Source organism: Vulpes lagopus, chromosome 11 (genome assembly GCF_018345385.1).
Source record: "Vulpes lagopus strain Blue_001 chromosome 11, ASM1834538v1, whole genome shotgun sequence".
Classification (NCBI taxonomy): Eukaryota; Metazoa; Chordata; class Mammalia; order Carnivora; family Canidae; genus Vulpes; species Vulpes lagopus.
In genome coordinates, this window is record NC_054834.1 from 24,318,329 (window position 1) to 24,332,093 (window position 13,765).

The following is a 13,765-nucleotide window of genomic DNA, read 5'->3' on the forward strand; positions in this document are numbered from 1 at the left end:
GACGCCAAGATCATGACCTGAGTCAAAAACCAAAGTTGGAGGCTTAACCAACTGAGCCACCCAGGTGCTCCATGAACCGCACTTTATTTCCCCTCTGCTAAACACCAGAATACTTGTAAGTAATAACTCTGTATAAATAAGTAATAATTTTTATTTTTTTAATGTGTTCTTCAGGTTTATAACAATGTAAAAGGGGAAAAAAAGAAATTCAGAACATTTAAATTCAGTATTTCACATATGAACTAAAGTTTGCACTTGAACAAAAAAATTGCACCTCACAGTTTGCACTACGTCTCTCTCTGTTTTAAATTTTAAATGATCCAAATCGATGTGCACTTAGTCTTGGAACACATGTGTAACTGAGTTCATGTGTGTTGGCAGACATAATATAAGCTCAACGATAAGTACAGCAATTGTTTGGAAACTGGACCAACAAAAGACCTTTCTGGCAATAGTATTTTGACACTGATACTGTTTAGAATTGCTGACACATGGTGATAATACATAGCAAAGGAACATTTAGTTGATTTTCTCATAATTATTCATTCTTTCCAGAAACCACACTCCCTACTCTTTTCATCCAACACCTACTGTACATGTTACTAATGCCCTGCTTATCAGGTGTTTAATAATACATGTTTGGTTATTAGTGAGTAACTAAAAATACAAGATAAAAATGGTAAATATCCTTAGAAAGTATAGATAAATGCCAAAAAATTTAAGTTTCCTTTGAAATGCCTTTGTAGTGGAAAAAAAGAGGACAGGCATTGCTGTGGAGGTAGGTTCAATGTTATTTATAAAATGAGAGGTGAATTCAGACATGCATAGATTGGAATATTCAGGAAATATTCTAGGTGCTAGAAATTAGAGAGAAAGGACAATAGGTGGAGCACTTCAGAACATGTATGGAGACCCAGGACAAATTTGGTTTAGATGAAGACTGGGATAAAATGAAAACAGGGGAGGAAAATGTTATAAAAGGAAATCGGGGTGCAATCCAGGAAGCCTTTAATACCAGACCAAAGCATTTATATGTCATTTAATAATATGCTACGTAGTACAAAGAATTACTGCAAAGAAGTGGAAGAAAATGAATACATAATAGATTTCACACAATAACCCTCTAAAAACAAACATGTCTGTAACTGCTGTTGAATTTAGGTTTTGTAAATGGTGTTTCCACTCTTGCAGTATCATTGCTCAATAATAAAAATAACCAATATTTCAGCCAGCTATTGGATGATTAATGATGGCTGCAGCTGTGAAGACAGATTTATCTAGACATGACCTTTATTTTACTGCTCACATCCTCAGATCATTTAATAAATATAAATCCAGATGTTAATATGAATAGGCAAAAACACTAATGCTTCCTTCTAGTAATGGTAAATTCTGTGTTAATGTTTAGTAGGATTTCAGGGAGAAATATGTTACCTAGAGCCACTCAGAAAGAAAGAGATTTTTAAATAAATTTAAAAATAAAAAGTAAGATACCTCCCCATCTTTCTCATGAACTTTGATTTATATCTTTTTAAATTCACATGTTCTTTTATAAAAATATAAAATATTTTTATTTTAGCAGAGCCCTACTTGTACTAAGCCAAGTTCTAGTTAAAATATTTAAATTTTAGTGCATTCTTCACACACATGTATAATATTTAAAATTTTTCATTGTCCATATTTGCATATTTTGAGTCAGCAAGAAATACTAATAAGTGTTGATTCAATATACACAAGGGAATTTATCAGCTACCATTAATTTAACGCCAGGGACTATGTTTGGTTCACTGCCTTACCCCTAGCAGAGTAGTTGCTTGAATTATTTTGTTAAATGAATAAACAGATACATAATATGTGCTTTACAACATTCCTTTAACAGGTGTATACATCACTACTTCATCATAAAAATTAGCAATGGCATTCTCTTTTAAACATTTTGTGAGATAAAAAGTAACAATAAATGTCCATTTTCAAACAGCACCCTCTTTCTATTTGCAGTTATCATCCTATTTAAGACAAACTATGAAAAAAAAAGAAAAAAAAAGAAAAAGAAAAAGAAAAAAAGAAAGAAAAAGAAAAAAAAAAAGACAAACTATGACAAAATTCTAATGATTCTAGGTTCAAATTTGTTGGATGGGAAAGAGTCTCATACTGTAGCCTGCATACTGTAGTCTCATACTGTAGGCTGTATATATATAATATATATATATATATATATTTAACCTGACAAATGGAAATTGGAATCCTTTGAACAAAAGAATCTTTAAATGTTCCTGCCTATCCATCTAGCAGCCTTCTCTGGCCTCAAGGAATAAAGAAGATAAAAAACAAGCAAAAAAAAAAAAAAAGGTCCAGGTCAAAGATGAAAGCCACCTGCTGTCAGCAGGGAAACAAGTATAATTTCTGGGATACACGTTCTCAGGAGTGGATTATAAGCACTTAATGACTGGATAGTAACTCTTACAGACATCCAGGAGCATGACCTGGAATGGCAAAGTTCAATTCACAAGGAGTTGTATTTCTCCTGTAGGCAAGGGTCAGTTGGCTGACTGCTGACCAGCTCTCAGCCCCTGGATTTGTTTGGAAAGCCACAAAATCCCCCGAGAACTTTAAGCCCAGAGGAGGGCTAAAGGGGAGGTAACCACTTTTGTACTAAATTGTCACCTCCTTGCTTATTTTTGTGAAGTTCTAAAGAACGCAACTATCTCACTAACACAATAGATTTACTATTGAGATGTCAGAATCAGCAGCTGAGAGTCACCGGCCACTTCTCCACTCCACTCCATCACAGCTTCTTTGTGGTCAGATTGCCAAAAGCCTTGACAGTCTCTACACAGAAATAGAGATGAAAGTAACAAAGAAATTAAATGTAAACCAGCCAGACCACATGGGTTCCATCTGGGTGGTGAGCACAGAGGGTGACTATTTTCTTATTCTCTGTGGCTTTTTACATGTTTGTGACATTTCTTAATTTTAAAAACAGAAAAGATGAAAGATGAAACAAAGCACAATTTACAACCTTTCAGCAGCTTTAAAATAAACTCTCTCTGAGTCGGGTGATTGAGTGACGGCTGCATAGTATAAAATACTATGATCACTACTTGTAGGCTACTAATGGGTAGATGAGTCAGAAAGCAGGTTAATGGTGATTCCATTTTGCTTCTACTGTCCCAGCAGATTCAAGGTCTTATAAATCTTACATAGACACGTAGAGTAGCTACAAACTGTCACACATGAACTTTCATTGAGTATGTCTTTTGACCTTTGGGTCACTATGCTGGGTTCATCTGCTAAACACAATGTTATCTGTACACATCATCCTCTTTGAGGATCTCTTAGCACTTTATAAATATGGTCCTTTTCACCTGAATCTCAGGAAAAAGAAGTTCTTGGAAAATATAAGAAATGACTTTCAGCTCCAATGCTCTTTACGCCTAAAGACTTTATAAATCAATGAAATCACCGACCCTTCTGTGGACATGTTGTATTCCATTATAATATGGGTTAGCATTCAGACATCTGTAACCATACTAATGAGTTTAAGTTGAAAGACACCAGGCTTTTCTGATCAACAAATACTGAAGAATGACCCATCTTAAGCACTTATAAAAAAGAAAAAGAGAAAGAAAGATTTGATGCTGGAGTCAGACTGGTTCACAAATTCTTCTTTGCTTAAAATCAGTTCTTTTGCCTAATGCTTTTCTGCATCTTTGTGCAGTCAAGAGAATGGAATTCCCACAACGCTTTGAAAACCCTCATCTATGCATCTTTTATGCACACTTCTCCCCAGTTCCAGCCATTAATGACATTTAATGTCAGAGATTAATTAATGAATCAATAACATCTACTTCTTTTGAAGTGTAATCTAAGTACTACAATATTGTAAATCAATGAACATATTTTTTCCATAACTGAAACTGCCCCAATTGAGGTAAACACACAGGCTTCCTATTGATCCTTTTTTACGCATTCAATAAGATTAGAGCAATTTGATACTTTTGTGTTTTCAATGTAAGGTCTGCTGTATTTCAATACATCATTCATATTCTTTATCTGATCTGTCATTTGTGATAACAGCTGTCCTTTGTGGGGTCTAAACAGTGTCCTGTTGGGATGTGGCTCCTAATCGCCTGAAGACCCGTTACACCAAGAAATACTGGAGATGGGACCACAGCAGCTGACATTTCAGAGCAGCTGCCCACTGTACTCCCCCCGTGCTCCCTCAAAATTCACGCACTTATTTCTAGAGACTAATTTTAGAATTTTTGTAAGCCTCAATCCAGATGGTCTGTATGGGGCTGTATAAGTAAATAAAAATGATAAGGGTAATCCAAACACAGAATGGCCTGTTTAGAAGCTGGAAACTATAATGGTGGGTGATGAGACAGAAACAAAAAAGTAGAATCTGGAATAAGTGGTTCCAAGAGCCTCACAAGGAAAGCGTGCCATATACACTAAAGGACAGTATTATTATACTGACAGCAGAGCTGAAATGGGGACATTTTTAATACATTAAGTAAACTAATGTTAGTGAATTTACATGGACTGAATCAAATGACAGTACCGTATCGCTGTGTTTTCCTTTTCAGCCTGGATCTTCCCTCGCAATGTGCTGTAACTACTTTTCATCATGTTAGCTGTTTCATTGATATGCAAAATAATAATAATGATAATAATAAAGTCATGACCACTACGAAATAAAAGCAAAATCAAGAGTCTTCTACTTCACCTACAAATAATCTTGAATCTCTCAGTGGTAAAAGAAACAAAACTATACAAACTCAAACGTCTCAGACAAAGGAAGAGGAGAACAAAATAGACAAAAAAACGTGTATGGCAGGTATTAATAAGCATGATAATTTTAAGGCATCCATTCTGAAGAAGCTTTCAAAGTAACCTATATATGTTTTTTTATTTTTTTCTGGAAAGGACTCTAGCATTTAGCGATGATTGTTTTCAATTTGCCACTGGAGAATCAAAGTGGAAAACATGTTTTTCGAACTACTCCAAAAGCCTGTAAAGATTATTAGACATGCTGGACCTGATGATAAACTCTACTAAAAATTTCAGTATATTTCTAAGAATTTAACAGTTAAAATTAGGTAGGTCTAGGCACGGTAAGCAGTTTTTTGTTTTGTTTTGTTTTTCAGGTTAGATCAGAGCTTGGTAAATTAAAAAAAAAAGAAAGAAAGAAAGAAAGAAAGAAAGAAAGAAAGAAAGAAAGAAAGAAGAAAGAAAGCAAGCCACAGGCAACAGTATAAATTCTTGCCTAGGAATTTCTGACAGGAAAACAGATGGAAGTGAAGCAAAAGCACATCTGTAGCTCAGAGCTCTAAATCTCTCATTTAGGTTGTAAGTGACACGTTAAAAGTAAGCAGAAAAAAAAAAAAGAAAAAAAAAGAAAAAAAAATCCCACAACCCGGCAGAGATCAATACACACAGAATGTGTCATCGGCCTAAAAACACAAATCTTCAAAGGCAGCAATTGTCCAAATAGGACCATATATCAACGTGGACAATGCAAGTGGAATTGAAGCAAAGGTCTATTAATTAGCCCCCCAGGCAAGTGCTGGGAAGGACCATCCAGACTGAATTCCTGGCTGGACAATAGGAATCCTGCAGAGCAGAGGGGAGAGCTGGCCTAGCCTAGGCTGGCACCCAGAGTGGCTGGCACCCCTAAGCAAGCTGCCCACAGTGCTTCCAACGGTGAAGAGAATCCAAGAGTAACGCGAAACAGCCTCAGGCGAAAAGTTGCAAGCAGGCCTCCCTGGGGTGACTGGCATTTCCGCCTGGAACTTGAATTCAGGGACACACACGGGCAGTGACGACCACCCCCCCAGAGAAGCAGTGTTCAGGGCGGTTTCACCTGTCCTTTTAGGTGGCATGCACCTTGCCGCAGAGACCCGTGGGACCCACTGCTAGCGGGAGCAGACCGGGGTGGCAGGGGCACCGTTGGGCGCTTGAGAATATTGACCCTACGACAGGATCAAGAATCACAAAGCCAGGCGGGTCTTTAGAGACCATCTAGGCTCAGCCTCGTGTGATAAAGATGAGAAAATGGAGTAAGAACTTTGCCTGGCAGGTGGGGACACCCCTGAGAAATAATCGTCAGTAAATGCGTTCTCACACAAAGATGGACAGGCTGAGTTGGAAAGAGATTCCTTAGACGAAGGTACTTATTCTCTGTCCTTGATCAATATTTTTCTAAGAAATGATACCCTAATTCAGCTTCTTTACTGTTTTTAGGGTGTCTCCCTGTCCATGCCTCTCGTCTAAAAATTTCATAGTTCAAATTGTTGACATATCTCCAAATTCTTTTGACTACGTCCAGCAAGAAGATCCACCCTCCAAGTGCAAATATTGCTAACAAATGAAGGCAAAATAAGAACAATTTCAGACACTGACGCTAATTAAGTTTGCAGTCTTCCCACTAACCTCTAGTAAGTAACTGACCTGTCTCTAACCAGCGCCTGTCCCTAACATGCACACACCACCCTTCCACTCCCAGCAGCTAGTTGCCCTGGTCCCAAAAGTGTGAATGTGTATGCGTGATGTGTGCGTGCGTGTGCCTGTGTGCACATGATTTTTGATATTTAACTCTCTGTAGTATGACAAGGAACTTACCTTATTCATACATCAATCTTCTGCATTATTGACTGCTTGAAAATAGAGACCTACATCACTCTGGTTTTCCAGTACCTTCCTCAGGATCCGCCATATCCCAATGCATATGATCTCATTTAAGTCTTTCATTTGTTTGGTAACGCAGTCATGGAAGAGACAGGTGCCCTCATTTCCTAAGTTAAGGAGCAGAGCTAGGAAGGCGTCTACACCTAGAGGTGGAAGCCTAGGTCTGCTTTCACATTGAATATCCAACCACTCACACTAAAGGTATTGACGATATCCTTACTGCCAAATCTACTTCCTGATTTGTAATCACATTCTTATCTGACTTCCTTTGGGTGTGTGACCTTACTGACAAGTGCTGTCTTCTTCTTCTTTTTTTTTTTTTTTTAAGATTTATTTATTTATTTATTCATGAGAGACACACAGAGACAGAGAGAGGCAGAGACACAGGCAGAGGGAGAAGCAGGCTCCATGCAGGCAGTCCGATGTGGGACTTGATCCCGGCACTCCAGGATTATGCCCTGGGCCCAAGGCGGTGCTACACCACTGAGCCACCCGAGCTGCCCAACTGCTGTCTTCTTGAAACAACTTTTGCCCTTGACTTGTGACACCACTGTCATCCAATTCCCCACCTAACTATCAAGCTATTTTTTTCTCAATTGCCTTAACAGTCCACTGTTTTTTTTCTTAAAAATCATTGTCCCTCAGGATTGGGTCCTTGCTCTTTGATCTTGTACTACGTATTTCCCTGGGGAACTTCACACACTTCCGTGACTTCAAGAACTATCAGTATATTGGTGATTTCCAAAGTCATGATTCCAGACACTACTGAGCCTCAGGTTCCTATTTTCCACTGACTATTTGGGAAGCACATCCCAGAGCCAGATCAAGTTTGATATATCCAAGTAGAAAATCTCTGCCCATACACTGGTTTTGGTGTTTTTTGTCTCAAATGTCAGAAGATTTCTCTTTTTGAATGTTCCTCATCCCTGCTTATCTTCTGGAAATCACAAGGACCAAGAATATAGAGGTCCTTGTCTATAGGCAAGTATCAAAGCCTCGGGGGCAGCAGTAAGAATTAAAATGCATCCAGGATCCAACAGCCTTTCAGATGCATCATGAGGTCCATACTTGCAATATCAGTCCTAGATACAAACGGGGAAGATAAGACTTCCTAAGACTTGAAATTTTATGATATTTTAAAGGGGAAGCAACCACTATCCTAATTTTCCATGTATTCATTATGCTTCTGTCACAGACAAGCTCTTTTGACTTCTTAAATGTTTTTTCCCGCCTCTGAGGTTTCACACGTGCTTTTCCTCCTGCCTGGAATATTCTTCTCTATCTCTGTCAGCTTTGCCCTGCAACTCCTTGATTATTTTCAGTATCTGTTCAAAAGTTACTTTCTCAACAGATCTTTCACAGCCAACCTAAAACCCACCCATTTTTCCTAACCACACCCTGTGATGTTTTTCTCAATTTTAGCACTTAACATACTTTCCGATCATACATTAATCTGTGTTTTCTTGGCCAATGCATATGTTATTTACTAGGCTGCAAACTCATTGGATACAAGTATCACTTTTTATCTTTTATAAAACTACTGTTTACTTAGCATAGAGTTGTGCACAGGGTTGTTAAGTAAGTGAACACTCTGATAGTCTATATTTATACTGTAGCCAACGGCCATGGGATATCACTTATTTATTTTTATTATTTTAAGTTTTTATTTTAATTCGTTAGTTAACAATACACACGATGCTATTTAAGTCAGACTTATTTAGGGGCTCCTGGGTAGCTCGGTTGCTACCAAGGGCTGCCTTGGGCTCAGGTCGTGATCTCGGGTCCCGGGACCCAGCCCCACACTGAATTCGGCACCCAGCTCTCTGCTCCGTGGGGAGTCTGCTTCCCCCTCTCCCTCTGCCCCTCCCCACTGTTCCTGTCCTCTCTCTCTCTCTGTCTCACATCAATCAATCAATCAATCAATCAATCTAAAAATCAAGTAAAATTGGTTAAAATTAAATAACATTAAAAATCAGTCTTCGGTCATGCTAATCGAATGTTAATACAGCCACATGGCTACTGTGCGGGAGCCTATGCATATGCAATAGTCCCATCATCATGTAAAGTTCAATTGGACAGATAGTCGACACTAAGCAATTAATAAGACACTAGCAATAAATTACAGACTTATTAGACATCTACATCTAGATTCTATGCATTCACAGTTCTACTCATTCCTATTATCTTTGTGGAACCACCTAACAGGTCCCTAGTCCCAGATATTTCTTAATCCAGATGCGTTCCTCAACTTATTGCTAAGTATATATACCCATCAAGTCACTTCTCTACTACTAAACACTTATAACTTCTCATTGCCTACAAGATAAAGTTGAAACACCTTCATATGGAAACAAGACTTCTTTTCTTCCAATTTACCACTCCAATCTCCAATGACATTGCCACTCATATACCCCCCTCGAGTTCTACTTAGGAGATTTCATCCTTCTGTAAACCAAATATACCCTGTCACATGCTGCCGGAAAGCCCTATCCTTTCCTTTCCTTGATTTAGTCCTCCTCCCTCTGTAGGATTCAATGTTTGAGCTTCACCAAATACACAGTGTTCTCTGCTCCAACCTTGTCACATTATACTGTGATTATCTGTTTCTGTTTCCATTTCCTTCACTGTACTATGAGGTTTCAAAGAACGGGGACAGTGTTTTACTTATCTACCAGTGTCTAGTGTATTGCATTTTGTACAGAACTCATATTTTGTTATTGTCAAAATAATGAAATGATATAATAATGAAAGAGTGGGTTATAGAATTGGAAAGACTCACCCTTATTCTATAAACAATTCTTTGCTAAGTTTTGTATAATTTTTGCCTATTTCCAAAACCTTCTCTTTATCAATTACTATACACTACTCAGTCTAATAATATTATCTTTGACAGATCAATAAAATAAAATAACAATAAATAAATTGAAAGTTGTTAACAATTTAAGAGCTTCCTCCCTCTTCAGCTACTAAAGTAGTAAACAATTTAGGGGCCCAAAGTCATCAGTTGCAAATGGAAACAAATAAAAACAACAAAACCAGAATATTTCTAAGTAAATGAGCTGTAGGAATATCCTGGTGGAACAGACAGTATAAAGGACTCCCACATTACTAAAAAAATTTATAAACTCAGTAAAGTGTAGACAGTTCACTCTTAATTCTCTCTAATATGACCTCTGACTCCTTGGATCTTTGCTTCTATCTATTGAACTCAATTTTGTTTCATAGCATAGACGTACATATATTATTTCTTAAAAACAGAAAAACAATATTGTAATAGTCCCATGGGGGTAAAGAAAAAATGAACCAACAGAGAGAAATAATATGTTCTGAATAATGTCAGAAGAACATCTCTATGTGAAGATAATATATAACAGCAACAATGATGATGCTCAACAGTTGTTTTCTTTAGTTAAAACTTGTTACCATTCTGACATAGTTTTTAAAAGACTTCAAGTCATTTTTAATCTTGTCAGTGCAATCTCCACTTACAAATGCTCACTTTTTGCCACACTTTAATCCTAAATAATTAAGTAAAGTTAAAAACTGGCAAGACATGCTGCAATTAAAAATTTTGAAAGCTGCATGCAGAACCAAATATTGCAAACATTTGATCAATGGGTCATATGTGTAGCAGGAAATTCTGAAGATGGTACTAACTGGAAACAGTGCCTGGGTGAAGAGATGTAAGAGGGACCTCTCTTCTAACTTTTTTTTTTTTTTAAGGAAATTCATCCATCACATGTCCTTATTTGATCTCACAATTTGTTAGCTTTTTATCCAAACACAATGGCATGACAAAATCTTGCTGTGTGGCCTTAGAGGTTTTTTTGTGGTGGGAGGATTCCTGTACTACAATTCTCTCAGCCTTTTCAATTCTATAGAAGATTGTTCATAATTAAGATATCCCAGGGCTGATAATTGGAGTTTATATCATATTTTGAGTACATAAGTTTATAAACAGGGCATCTAAATTTTTCTTTAATATATTTTTCCATCTTTAACTTAGCTTTCAGTATATATAATAATGGGGTAAAAATAGCATTTTGTAATGAATGATTTTCTATCAAATGCATTAGGCCTAGTAAGAAATAAGTATTGAACTCATTCACAAAACCTCACTTGTTATGTATGTTCATCTGAAAGTGACTTGTAAATCTTTTATGACATATATAATGTAGCAGATTTATATAAATGATGTCAATCCACGGCCCAGGTTTTCAGGGTGGGGATGCTGTTGTTATAAAGCATGCTTCAGTACACTAACACACTACAGCTACTCCAAGCAATAGCCATTCATCTCTAGGCAAGAGGCTTCAAGAGAAATTACTGTGAATTCTTGGACTCTGAAAGAATGAGGATGCTTTTTAGAGAATTCTGTCCCCTGGGGGTGAAGGGATCAGTGGGAGACAGCATCACTGGCTAGGACACTAACTAGGTAAAGAATGATGTGTGCTCACAAGCTGGCCTCATTCAAAAGCCATGTTTTCATTAGCAGTTTTAAGTGCTGTGATGGTTTGTATTTCTGTCCCTGGAAGTGTTCAAAAGCCTGAGGGTACAGACTGAGACAAAAAAGTGATAGGCTCAAATGGAAGAAAATGAAAAGTTTGTACAAGACCAAAAAAAAAAGCTTCCTATTGAGAGTATTTATTAACTTAACAGCTCTTCTTCTGAATAACAAGAGTTTACGTGGAAGGTGTCTGGCTATTTAAGAAAAGTTATTTCAAGGAAGATAAAACCAACTAAAAAAAATAATATATTGAAATCAAAAGTGTGATTCCCGTAGCATTATTATTCTATAAAGCCTATACTCACTCAAATTAGAACCTGAATGGAAAGAAATGGAAGTGTTTCATAAAATTGCTTTCCTATAACTTACATAAAATGACAATCTTAAAAAATGAACTTCAGTGTTCTTTAAATGTTTTGCATTTTGGTTTATTTGTTTTTCCCCCTCCTTATCTCATTTATTCTCAAAAACCTAACCTAGATAAATGCTCTAGAAAATATTTACTGTAGTATTACTATAACCATATTTTCAACTTATTTGATCCCTATACAGATACATAATTTTACATGTGTGACTTGTTTTCATAAAATATCAGTTGTGATTCTGTTAGTGTTCAAAGTACTACAGTGATTATGTTACTTTCAATTTCAAAATCAAATTTAATGCATAAAAGCATTTTAAATTCCACTGACCAGGAAAATGCAGTGATCTTACTGGGAATAGTGAAAACTGGCAAAGGGATAACCTGTCTACATAAGGAGCAAGCTGCCAGAGATCTAACTCAAACCTGAGTAATAGTTCACACTGGAAAAAAAAAATCCCTATAATACTGGAAATTTTTGAATCTTTTTTTTTTTTCTTTTCACTTCTGGATCCTAAAAATTATTCATGTAGATAGTATTAATTCATCCTACTACTTATGAATGATGGACGTTAACTTCTTCTTCAACATCACACAATTAATTGTTCATACATATACATACATGCCTTAAGTAACATAAATATATCTTGCCTTACAAACTCTTCCAACTCGAGAAAGGATGGTCTTGTCAGAAGTGGTGCCTTCCTGAGATGATTCCCGAAAGAAGAAATATATTTTATCATCATCTGGATTATAAGTGTCTGGTATAGGGAAAGTTCCAATGAATTTTGCTCCTGTTTGAAAGAAAAAAGCTACAAATTAAAATACTGAGACAGTTCAGCCAAGATAGCGCTAGTGTCTTTGAATGGAAAACAACAGCAGAATAAACAAAACAAAACAAAACAAAACAAAAGAATGGAATGTGGGAAATGAGACATATAACAAATAAACATGACACAATGTAAAAACATGTATTAGCACACAGAGGTCTGGAACAAGTTCTCTCGTAACTCCAGGAACTCCAGAGAACGGGTGACAACATGATTGGCTGATATTCACGATTGTTAGAACCCAACCAAGTTACTTAGAAATTCCTTTCATATAAGGAGAATCTATGACTTTATATTTTCCTTTTATTTGATGGAGTCATTGTTTTTTTTTTTTTTTAAGATTTTATTTATTTATTCGTGAGAGACACACAGAGCGAGGCAGAGACACAGGCAGAGGGAGAAGCAGGCTCCATGCAGGGAGCCGGACGTGGGACTCGATCCCGGAACCCCAGGATCACGCCCTAAGCCGAAGGCAGGCACTCAACTGCTGAGCCACCTAGGCATCCCGTAGTCACTGTTTCTTAAATCACAATGTATATAGTGAAGAGCTTAGGGAAAACTATAAATATATCCCAAATTTTGATACAGTATGATGTTATTAGCTGCATTTTGTGTAACTGCTAATGGGAAAAAAAGAAATTAAGATAACTAATTAATAGTGCTTGGTTGACTCCAGTAGAGACTCTGAAGTTCTCTTTGCAGGTTTAAATCCTATCTCTCGCCTTTACTACAAGGGTGGCCTTATGTGAATTTTTTGTCTTCTCTATGCCTCAATTTTTTCATGCCTGATATGAGGCTACCACACATCCACCTAGTAGGATAACTGATACATTAACCAAATGAATGAATATATGTAAAACTCTTGCTATATGATAGTGCTTGATACATAATAAGGGTTCAATAAATATTATTTATTATTAAATAAATCTTGAGGATGATAATCATTATTATGAACACAAACAAGAGAATGATAGAAAATTTAGCACATCCACACACTTGTTTGAATAAGAGGTAGCTGATAAAAATAAAATACATAGTTCTAAATGTATTAGCATGGAAATATGTCCATAATACATGTCAAGTGAAAAAAATATTAGCAACTCAACTAGCCCCTTGGCACTGCACCAATGAGAAGCCAATTTGTGTTACTAATCCTTTGTTTAAAAAGTATTGGGCATTTTTAAGTCTTGGTTTTATAGAATTGTGAATGAACCAGGTAACAGATCTGTAATGAGGTGATACTAATTCAGAAATAGTTCCTTTGATTAAGATAGACAAAGAGAGTGGTTATTGAGGAAGGAAGGACCTCAATTAAGTAGAAAATATAATGTGCCTGGAAGGAAGCCCCCCTCCCCCCAGAGCACTCTTTAGGAAGTG

General features: G+C 36.7%; 1 protein-coding gene across 2 annotated transcripts in view; it reads right to left on the bottom strand.

The window, feature by feature from the left end:
- The window catches only part of SEMA3D (semaphorin 3D), a 204,377-nt gene that overhangs the window by 54,235 nt on the left and 136,377 nt on the right, over positions 1–13,765 (bottom strand). For both annotated transcript variants that reach the window (XM_041723209.1, XM_041723208.1), the window contains exon 8: positions 12,210–12,352. In XM_041723209.1, coding sequence (XP_041579143.1) covers positions 12,210–12,352 — 143 coding nt within the window. The remainder of the gene's footprint in view (positions 1–12,209; positions 12,353–13,765) is intronic.